At 41.3% G+C, this 11,789-nt stretch overlaps 1 protein-coding gene across 1 annotated transcript; it reads right to left on the bottom strand.

Moving 5' to 3' along the window:
- Positions 1-294: 294 nt before the first annotated feature.
- Positions 295-11,440, bottom strand: LOC123769526 (phenoloxidase-activating factor 2). The gene is made up of 4 exons (XM_045760738.2): positions 11,320-11,440; positions 5,276-5,587; positions 4,578-4,746; positions 295-1,563 (listed from the first exon to the last, which is right to left on the bottom strand). The coding sequence occupies exons 2-4, from the start codon at positions 5,584-5,586 to the stop codon at positions 763-765; spliced, it is 1,281 nt and encodes a 426-aa protein (XP_045616694.1). The 5' UTR covers position 5,587; positions 11,320-11,440; the 3' UTR covers positions 295-762.
- Between the last annotated feature and the right edge of the window lie 349 nt (positions 11,441-11,789).

Here is an 11,789-nt window from a genome sequence, read left to right as displayed (position 1 = left end):
GTCTAATTCCTCTATGACGCAGAGATTGGAGAAATTAATTTCCAGCGGAAATATTTACTTTTTTATCGGAAGCTTATGAAGAGATGAACTTATAGCTAGTTTTTTTATCTACATTGTGTAATCTTTCATATAGAATAGAGTAGCAGCACATTGCTATGCATACCTAAGCTTGTTAATAAGAAAAAAGAAGAGTAAAAACTATTGAGAGAATACAGCTTTTGAAATATGGTAAGGTCATAGTGTCTCAGGGTGTGCTCTCAAAGTGACCATGCACTGGAATAAATAAATACTGCATTAATATTTTTTTGTTTATTTACATAAATATATTCAGCTTAAATATAGAACATGCAGGGACCTGGACAATTTGATGTTGCCAATATATGTCAGGACACTAGACTCAAGGTTCATCAGCACAGGTCCAGGTCCATCATTGTGGACCTGGACCTGTGTCATACACCTGTCATCAGGAGTATTTTGTCATACACCTGATGACAAAAACCTACACAACTGTTATTGTCCCACGTGACAGTTATAAATATAATTTTGGAATCTTAGATATTCGACACCAAAGATTGTTTAATTTTCCTGTGGGGGTCAATACCGTGCTGTTGCTACGCAGGATGGTTCTACACTACCAACTCCTGTCTTCCCAGACATTTACCATATGGTTTAAATATGGCTCTAACGCAAGCATCTTGGCTTGTTCAGTCGGGAGGTACGCTCCTTACTTTACATGGCTAAAATACTCGTACATGTGCAAAATTACGATGGTATATAATCCCAGTAATCTCCAACGGTGACCTTCATTTCAGGTAGTACTGAATTTGCTGTATCTTTGATCCACTTGCTGGCATAGGGCACGTTGGCATATACGCCTGGGATGCCACCTTCTCCACATCCAATGCCCCATGCTACGATGCCGGCCTGCACGAACTTGTTGGGTGCTACCTGGCACATCAGTGGGGAACCACCGTCACCCTTACACGTGTCTAACCCGGCTTCACCTCCCGCACAGTTGAAAGATTTGTCCAGATTGAAAAATTTACCCAACCTAGTAGTTCTTAGAGCAGCTTGGCATTTATCGTTGGGAGTAAGACTCAGTTTAATCTTCTTCAAAACATTTTGGAATTCTCCTTCCTTTCCAAATCTATCTTTGCCCCAGCCTGTCGCCCAGCACTCTGTTCCAAGCAAGTTCTGGTCCTGATTAGGGAGACATAGTGTATCAACATTGGGCGCCAACTCAAATGGTTGATCTAAGAACAAGAGGGCAAAGTCATTGAAGAGAGGACCAGACTTATAGCCCTGGTGAACGACGACCCTGGCCACATTACGGTCCTGGTGAGGGAAGAGTTCATAGGTACGCTGGGTGTCCCATTCTCCAGCCCGGACCTTGAGCACGCCAGCCTCCCAAGAGGCGACGCAGTGGGCGGCGGTGAGCACAATAGAAGGATGGATCAGTGAACCTCCACATACGTACAGGTTAACAGGCTTGTCAATCACCACTTCTTCCTGCCTCAGGACCGCAATCATCCACGGGAACTCGCCAAACTGCGCCTGGTTATCCTGTTGAGAGGAATAAATCACATGAGACATAAGTATACAAACATTAACGATTTTGTTGATATTATTAAGTTTCCATGAATTTTTACCTCAGGGCCACTAACACACTAGTGGCCTCGATGAGGACAGGAAGCAGCGGCTTGTCAAAAGTCCCCCCCCCTTTTACTCTGATGATTTTTCCCAGTTCTATTTTAAGATTTAAGTTTTGGCAACACTTACGGCTTCGGCGAGTAGGCGTTGAAGTAAATGACTGCTCTTTTCATTTATGCTTAAAGACTTTGATTATATTTTGTGTTCTTCGATTACTTACTTCATATTCCACACAGCCATACAAGCCTACATTTGTTTTATAGAGCTAGGGCGGCGCAAGCCCAAACTTATCAGTCCCCTATTCTAGTCTGTACGAGGCTAGCTGCTTGTACCATAATAATAATAATTTATTTGCAAGGAAGAACAATGGGTTGGTGAGATTACATAAGCTTGGTATTTTTACATTCATGCAAAGCCACTAGCATGCAAAGCGTTTCGGGCAGGTCCTTAATCTAACATATCAGGTAAGATGAAAGGGTACATTGTAGCAAGGTTTTTATATCAACAGATAACTACAACATAAGTTAACAGAGTAAACTTATGTTGTAGTAATAGTAATACGCAATAGTCCCCACAACCCTAACATACCCGCATTAAACTAACTGAATATGCTGACCTATAACTTTAATTCAAGTTGCATAGCTTATTCTAAAACCCATGTCTAATGTAGGCAAAATCTTATGTCATTAAAACAATGTCAAACAAATTTTTAAAGATGTATAACGAAATTGTATTATATGTTATGGTTCGACAAAGAAGCTCTACCTAATGATAGGTTACAACTCTTATCTTCCCCAACGCGGAGAACTGCGAGTAATAACTTCTCAGTGCAGAATTTAAGAAGCTTGTTTACAAACTAGATCTGAATAAGTGTTAAGGTGGATGTGGTGAATGCATTTGTTCCATGTAGTAAGTGAAAATTAGAATTTGTGGAGTAATTTAGAGCAAGATTTACTCGATCCACAAATATTGTAGTTATTGTTTAGGGCGATCTGAATCATAAAGTGAGAATAGGCTTTTCAAATTGCATTATGGATGCACCTGGCGTTCCAGCAGTAAATAATAATGGTTACAAAGGTCTTCAGTTAGTGTTGTGTATTACTAATACGAAGTATAAGGCTATATATGAATGGTAGACAATGAGAGTGCTATGTATAGTATGGAAAAGCTGCAACCATAATGAGGCATATGCAGGAAAATTAGGGACAGCAGAGAATGGGAAATGCAATATGTGTAAATTATTTGCCAGAAAGCTTAGGAAAGTGGTAGTGTCAGATGACAGGAAAAAAGAGCTGTGATTATACATTTACAGTGTATTAAAATAATTGTGAATGTTGCGTGCAAGAACTATAGAGAAAGGAGTCTACTTCAGGGATAACCCAACCACTCTGATTTTACGGGGTATTCATGAACATGCCACCTTTTGGGTGGCTTAATCTTTATCAATCAATCAATCACTTTGATTGGTCTGTAGACGGGTCTTGTGTCTTGAGGTTATCTTGAGATGATTTCGGGGCTTTAGTGTCCCCGCGGCCCGGTCCTCTACCAGGCTTCCACCCCCAGGAAGCAGCCCGTGACAGCTGACTAACACCCAGGTACCTATTTTACTGCTAGGTAACAGGGGCATAGGGTGAAAGAAACTCTGCCCATTGTTTCTCGCCGGCGCTCGGGATCGAACCCGGAACCACAGGATCACAAGTCCAGCGTGATCCCCGTCTTGTAGGTAGGCATTTGATCCCCGTTTGTCCAGGTGGTTGGGTACCGTTCCTTCCCTGTCCTCGTATCCCTTGTTGTCACACTGGCATAGCACTCTCTCCATAGCCGGTCGGCCGAGCGGACAGCACGCTGGACTTGTGATCCTGTGGTCCTGGGTTCGATCCCAGGCGCCGGCGAGAAACAATGGGCAGAGTTTCTTTCACCCTATGCCCCTGTTACCTAGCAGTAAAATAGGTACCTGGTTGTTAGTCAGCTGTCACGGGCTGCTTCCTGGGGTGGAGGCCTGGTCGAGGACCGGGCCGCGGGGACACTAAAAAGCCCCGAAATCATCTCAAGATAGTGGAAGTAGTGTTTTTCATAGTGGAAAAAGTTGTATGGATCATATACTGTGTCGAGGCGGGTAAAAAGGTCTATACAACATTTATGACCTTTGATACAGTGAAGAGAGTATTACTCTGGATGTTAATGAATGTATATGGATTTGGTGAAATATTAAATACTATTAAGAGGAATTGAATCACGTGTTTAAAGTTAATTATGTAAAGGGCAACTGGTTTTATTTATTGTAGGAAATATTAGGCTTGTGTGATGTTCCCGTGACTGTAAACTGTATATATAAATGGGGTGACGCGTGAAGGGTATTTTCAGGGGGGAAAAGCGCTAAGCCATTACGACTATATAGCACTGCGAAGGGGTCAGGATAAGGATTTAGGATTGGACGGGGGGGGGGAGGGGAAGAATGGTGCCCAACCACTTGGAACGATTGGGGATTGAACTCCGACCTGCATGAAGCGAGACCGTCGCTCTACCGTCCACCCCAAGTGGTTGGACCGGGTGACGAGTGAGGCAAAGATAAATATTCCAGGACGCTGAAAATAGTGAATGAAACGTATAAATCGAGTTTATAAAACGCGACGTATGGTAACACAATTCTTACAGCAGAAACTTGGACATGTGTAGATTAATTGACACTGGTTGATGTATGTGAAAGAAAAGTGCTAATGGTGACTGTGCACAAGGTAAACTTGACGGTTGAGGACAGAAACAAGTGTGACATAAGGGGTCAACCACTTCCTGGAGACGCCCAGGAAATGATCAAACAGCTTAAATACCCTAAATACCCGGACAAGTGTATAAAGTCCAGGATAGGAAGACTTATATTAGGTAACTACATTTCTTACAGACATTCCGTGTTTAAGATATAAACTAACCTTGAAGCCGAGGATGCGAGCGTTGACTCCCTGAGGGTTACGGCGACCACAGTCGGAAGTGTAGGGTATGGGAGTAGGGGGCACTGTGTTCTGTGGGTTGTTGCAACACACGTCCAGGAACTGTGGACACTCGGAACTCGACCGAGAAGCGGTGGTGTTCCCTCCAAATCTGTGGCAGATGTATAGAATTGGAAGTTTTAAGTACTGTATATAGTTTGAGGTCTATCAATTCAGTTTAATTCATTTATTATGCACCCCATACCCATCTTGTGGGCGGTAGTGGATAGGGTTACAGAGGCACATAATGGGCTCAGGGACTGAACCCTACAATTCATTTAGCTAAGCAAGTTACACTCTTGGTGAACTAGTTACAAAATTCAGTATAAGTCGTCACATCAACACTGGGTTCGAGATCGACCACAAGTACAGTGTCTAAATTAAGTAACTGACATATGTGGAGAGCTAGTGTCACAATTGATATGTTTGTCATGCACACCGCCCCCCCCCCCCCCCATCCAGTGGGCAGCGGTGGATAGGTTACAGTCTATCATTAGTACATTAGTATCATTACAGTCTATCATTAATACATTATATTACAGTTGTAGTTACTACCTACAGTTAGCAAAGTGGGGATATTTGGCTAAAATTTCTGGTATACAAGCAGAATTGGTGGTTTATACAGTGAGATTGCGGCCTACCTTATGTCGATGAGTCCAGCTCCATCGGTAATGATATCGCCTTCCTTGCACAGGTAGTAGGGCACACAGCTGCCCTCGCCACCATTGCAGCTTGCATAGTTGCCGTCTCCCACGACGCGCTCCACAGGCACTGGGGTTTCGACAGATACAGGTTCGGCTGGGTTCCCAGTGCCGTCTTTAGTTGGATCAACTGGGGTGGTGCAGCCCGGCTCCCACCAGAAGCATTCGTCACCAGCCTGTCTTCGTTCCCTCGGAGTGGCAGTAACCACTGTCGCCACCGTTACTACCACCACCGCTAAAAACGACCACATCCTGCAGGCAAATAAACTGTTGCTGCACACGTTATTGTATACTACAAGGAAACATCTACGCATAGATGCTTGACGTAATAATACAAGAGAACACATCTGTTCACTTTATTACACTATTGTGACATGTATCAGTATAGGGAGAGTTACAGGCGCTCTGACTTCCCTCATCCTCTCATGTATCTAGTACCAGCAAGTACTGAAATGCCAGGCTTTCCATTTGCCTACGTCAACGGACAGATGGACACAGTAGTTTTATATCTGATCATCTTCCGTTATCTAGGCCTTGATAATTTAAGCATTTAAACATCTAACTACATATTACTGTAAGTCTAAAAGACTCCAGAATGCAAGTTTACAAACAATTTGTTGTATTGAAGATAAATGAAAAGATGAGTCAGTTGTGGGAAGGGCAATAATAATAATAATAATAATAATAATAATAATAATAATAATAATAATAATAATAATAATAATAATAATAATAATAATAAAAAGTTGGCGGCGTGTGGAAGCCTCGCCAACCAACGTATCTTAGTAAAATCAGCTTTATTTAATACCATGCTTGGCTCCTTTGGTAATTACTTGTATTACTTATCACGTTTGTAAATGTATTTTAAATTTTTTCATAGTTTTTCTTTTTTACTTAAATTTGCAAATAGTCTAGCTTATTTTTTTACTTGACGGAGGCTACACCTTTCATTACACCCTATGTTTTTCACTGTAGCCATCTTCAATACACGCTACCATCCTCACCACTGTAACCATCTTCACTAAATACTGTCTTCAACTCTGTAACCACCATCACCACCCTTACACCACTGGTGCAAAAGGCTGAACACAAGGTACCATCTGGGAAGTGAAATCTTGCAAGAGTCAAATAAAGAAAGATCTTGGGGTTGATATCACACCGAACCTGTCCCAAGAAGCACACGTCAAAAGGATATCATCAGCGGCATATGCTAGATTGGCCAACATAAGAACTGCCTTTAGAAACTTGTGTAAGGAATCGTTCATGACCTTGTATACCACTTATGTCAGACCAATCCTGGAAAATACAGCTCCAGCCTGGAGTCCATACCTAGTTAAACACGAGACAAAGTTAGAAAAGATTCAGAGGTATGTTACCAGACTAGTCAGAGAACTTAGAGGAATGAGATACGAGGAAAGGCTAAGGGAGCTAAACCTCACGTCCTTGAAAGGCAAAAGAGTAAGGGGAGACATGATGCCACCTACAAAATTCTCAGGCAGAGAATTTCCCCAAAATTCTGAGGAATTGACAGGGTGGACAAAGACAAACACTTTAGCACGGGTGGAACACGAACAAGGGAACACAGGTGGAAACTTAGTACCCAGATGAGCCATAGAGACATTATAAGTATTTTTTTCAGTGTCAGAGTAGTTAAGAAATGGAATGCATTAAGCAGTGTTGTGAATGCAAACTCCATACACAGTTTCAAATGTAGATATGATAGAGCCCAGTAGGCTCTAGAATCTGTACACCAGTTGATTGACAGTTGAGAGGCGGGACCAAAGAGCAAGAGCTCAACACCCGTAAGCACAACTAGGTGAGTACTGGGTACCTTATCTGCAAACTTCCTTTTCCTTCACCACCTTCCCTACCCCTCACTACCTTCCTTACCCTTCACCACCTTCCCTACCCTTCACCACCTTCCTTACCCTTCACCACCTTCCCTACCCTTCACCACCTTCCTTACCCTTCACCACCTTCCCTACCCTTCACCACCTTCCTTACCCTTCACCACCTTCCTTACCCTTCACCACCTTCCCTACCCCTCACTACCTTCCTTACCCTTCACCACCTTCCCTACCCCTCGCTACCTTCCTTACCCTTCACCACCTTCCTTACCCCTCACTACCTTCCTTACCCTTCACCACTAAGGAAAGAGAAACTAAAAATCTCTAAGCGCTTTCGTGTATAAAAATTTTGAAGAAGTACACTATAGCCAAATTAGAAGGGCGAGGCTATCGGTCAAATTATGATTCCCCAGATAGGGACAGAAAGCCTGTTAGGCTTATCGAGATCCTCCTAGGTCATCTTCTGACCTTCCCCAGGATGCAACCCCCACAACAGTTTCCTAACTACCGGGTACATATTTAATGCTATAAGTGAACAGAGGCATTAGGCGAAATAACCTCCATCCCCCCCAGGCGCATTTGTCCTGCGTTAGTAGAACTCTTAACCTTTCCACTCGCCCGACTTTGCAGGAGGGTTCTGTATGTAGTATGTGGCATGACTAGTAATGGGTGATACTGATTGATTGATGAAGATTAAGCCACCCAAAAGGTGGCACGGGCATGAATAGCCCGTAAGTGGTGGCCCTTTTGAGCCATTACCAGTATCAAGAGCTGATACTGGAGATCTGTGGAGGTGCGACTGCACCCTGCATGACGGGAGGTGTCTCCCCATGGGTGATACTATTTTTACTCTCTCCTCGTTGGTACATATGCATAACTAAATCACATGTTTGTGATTGTTCTTATATATATTATTACTAAAAGGTTGAGGAAGGGGGAGGAGGGTATCCGGCGTGGCTTTGGTGACGGAGGCTACATCTTCATTGTACAGTAACTTCACATTATCTTCACTATCTTTATTACAGTAACTATCTTCAGTACTCACTATCTTTTACATTGTAATCATCCTAATTATGTACCTACCCTCTTCTTCGGCCACTTTACCAACCCTTCACCATCTTCCTCTGTCTTTCAACACATTCGACCCTATTGCAAGTGAAAGGAAGAATCCAATTTATGTTAAAGTGTATTAAAAAAAAAACAAATTTTTGAATGTAACCTACAACCTTTCTCAAGATACTGTATACAATACAATGAACATTATATACACTATCTTGAGACAGGAAGTAGGCTATATCCGAAAATTTGGTTTTTAATACACTTAAACATAAATTGGGTCTTTCCTTCACCGTCATTCAAGCACTACGGCATTGTAGTAAGTTTCTCCACCTTTCCTATTCTTCCCTAACTTCCCTCCCCATCATGACATAAAAGGTATGGGCATCGATCCCGACCCACCAATGACCTTCCCTGTTGAAAGACCAGTTACCCTGCAAAGTTTGGCTAGGCTTGCCTCACGCGTCTGGCCCCAATCTCTTACAGACCACACAGCCTCGCTCTTGTGCCAGGTCAGTCCACTACGGGCTCACCACCACCACCAAAGTAGCCCGTGCTACTTGGAACTTTTGTTCTGAGTAGCTGAATCTAAAACAACAACATCTAACAGACATAATCTTATGAGAAGCTATATACAGAAGACTGCAGTGAAAGTCTCATCTTAAGCAGGAAAGCTATTTACTCAAATTTCGTATATTGACACCTTTTCACTCCTTGATCAAGTAGAGATTTTACTCATCCCGAAAACATAAAATATAAATACAAATATAAGTCAAATTTAAGAGTTCTCCACTAACCAGTTTTTTTTACTGATCAACCTTTTTCATAAAATCATTTTATTCAGTGCAGCCTATCACAAATAAAGACTATTAAATGTATCGTTCCTTATAACGATGATAATAAAGAATGTCTACAAAACATAGACGTAAACATTGCATATAAACCAACCCAGTCTGATCATCAAAGATCAAATGCTCGTTTTAATCCATCCGCCTAAACTCTCCTGTTAATGAATAAAACCACCCTACACACGACTCAAAACTGACGACGTATGGACATTTCTCGAACAGTGCTTCGTTTAAGTCTTCTGCTCGAATCGCATCTCTGTAAATGCCAGCCCGTCCTCCAAACAAAGATACAAAAGTGATTCCATGCATCCGCCAAACCCCCTGTTTATGAATGAAAAACGGTTTACACACTACTCACAACTGATTTCGTTCGAACACTTCCGGAACAAGTGCTTCACTGACGAGTTTTGTTCGAACCACTTCCCTATAAATGCTTCACCCACGTACTACAAATGCAAATAATCGCCAACCGAACCTAAACACCTAACATAACCTAACCTATATATGCACAATATGCTAATATATTATAATACTAATTTATATTTGAGAAAATTCTTGTTTTCAATGAACAACATGTTAAAATTTATGAATGCGTCTGTGGGGGCGACCGCTGGATGTAATGGACTTGAGTCGAGGACGGGTTGTCCAAATAGTGTAAATATTTGTAAATATTTAAATATTTCTTTCACCACCTTCCTTCCTTCCTTCCTTCCTTCCTTCCCCTTCACCACCTTCCTTCCTTCCTTCCCCTTCACCACCTTCCTTCCTTCCTTCCTTCCCCTTCACCACCTTCCTTCCTTCCTTCCTTCCTTCCTTCCTTCCTTACCCTTCACCGCCTTCCTTCCTTCCTTACTCTTCACCACCTTCCTTCCCCCTTCACTACATTCCTTACCTTTTTAATTCCTTACCACTAATTTCAAACAGACCCCAATTTATATTCGTGAACATAAAAGTTTTGAACACGCAGTACGTTCAAATTGATGAATGTATCTTTGGCGTCGACCGCCGGCTAGACGAGTCTAGCCTGAGGACAGGTTACTATAATCATTACCATCAACACATTATTGATCAGGGCTATCAAGAGCTGAATGATAATGTGTATTCTCATTCTAAGTAAAGCAATATCCGGAAAAAATCTACATAATTGAGACATTATTCTAGAAAAAGGCAGGTATGAGTATCCAGATATATATATATATATATTAGGACTGGACGATCATTCTGCTGTTTTCATTTAGTATGAGACAATTTTAATCATTTAGGTAACTGGAAATAGTTTTAAACGAAATTATTACGTTAAAAGACTTAGTAGAATCAAAGATTTTCAAATTCGTTCCAAATGTCAACATCTGTAAGGATTAGTTCAATTTTAAAAAGCCAATTCACGCTAAGATCAGTGGAAATTGACTGGAACCACTTGTGAATGAGAACCATGTGTGTGTGGTGACCTCAACCAGTGATCAGCGCCTCTACACTCCACTTGTGGGTGACGAGGTCTCATGACACACCAAAATCAATCCTATCAACGGCGATTACTGATATAATCTCCTTTCGCCAGTACGAACTACTCGTGTGAGTATATGCGTATGTATATTATAATTATATATATATAATTATATATATATATATATATAATTATATATATATATATATATATATATATATATATATATATATATATATATATATATATATATATATATATATAGTATAAATCTTAAGACCTTGGAGAGTCTGGTTTGGCAGGATGTTGTGAATGTGGTTCTTGGAAATCCCAATAAAAACGAGTTTGGTGGCCTCACCACTGTTCTGCCTTTACCACTACACAACTGCTCCATAACGTTACAACTACATGAATCGTTCTTCTGTAAAGAGTTCATCTTGTTTGTTTAGTTCTATTGAAGTATTAATACTTCTACAGGAGCAATATCACACCAAATTCGCTCGCATTACAGGTGCCCCAACGAGCCATAGTCCATCATGGCCCCAAGTTAAGCAGGGTTATAGTCACAAATTTATCCTATTACGTAATTAATTATTATAAACCACTTGTAATGCTTGAATGTACCCTGTATGTAGCGAGGCAATGACAGCCTAGTATCCTGGCGGACCATTGGTCACGGCGGAATAACGAATAGGGAGCCACATCACAGGTTTCTTGAAAATATCTATAGCCTCTCCGCATACTATTTTTATTTTTACTTTCTCGGTGAAAATGCTAATTGTAAATTACCTTGTAGCTGGCCCTTGTGTTGAGAGTGGTCGGTCACCAATAGTTACTTGCTCACCACTATCCCAGGAGTGACTGAGGTGTCCGCGGGCGGCCCCAGCTTATATGCTACCGTCCGCTCACCCTGCCAGAACCAAGACAAATTTAACCTTGAACGCATACGGCGATAATTCCAAGTCTGTTTCATAAATATATATCTCTCTCTATATATATATCTGTAATGGAGGTTCACTTACGTAAAAAGTATTCATGATAAATATAATCTATTATTAAAAACGGGTAAATTAAATTATTTATTTCAGATATTAAAGTTATCGTCGTAAGGTGAATGCCCACAACCACAGTATCCTGAAAATGTGTGATATCTAATGGAAGTTGGAGACACATACGTTATCCATGACAGTCAACTGAACGAAAAATATTTTAAATAGAAACCCGGACGGCTATACCTTCAACAATATTATCTCGGTTAT

Source organism: Procambarus clarkii, chromosome 63 (assembly GCF_040958095.1).
Source record: "Procambarus clarkii isolate CNS0578487 chromosome 63, FALCON_Pclarkii_2.0, whole genome shotgun sequence".
Lineage (NCBI taxonomy): Eukaryota > Metazoa > Arthropoda > Malacostraca > Decapoda > Cambaridae > Procambarus > Procambarus clarkii.
Note: the sequence above shows the minus strand (reverse complement) of the source record. Positions and strands in the feature narration are given on the sequence as shown.

Excerpts from the sequence above, each read along its gene's own strand:
- LOC123769526 (XM_045760738.2), bottom strand. The coding sequence starts at position 5,586 with ATGTGGTCGTTTTTAGCGGTGGTGGTAGTAACGGTGGCGACAGTGGTT. Across the intron at positions 4,747-5,275 it reads GCTGGACTCATCGACATAAG|ATTTGGAGGGAACACCACCG; the intron begins GTAGGCCGCAAT and ends CATCTGCCACAG. Across the intron at positions 1,564-4,577 it reads CTCGCATCCTCGGCTTCAAG|GATAACCAGGCGCAGTTTGG; the intron begins GTTAGTTTATAT and ends TCCTCTCAACAG.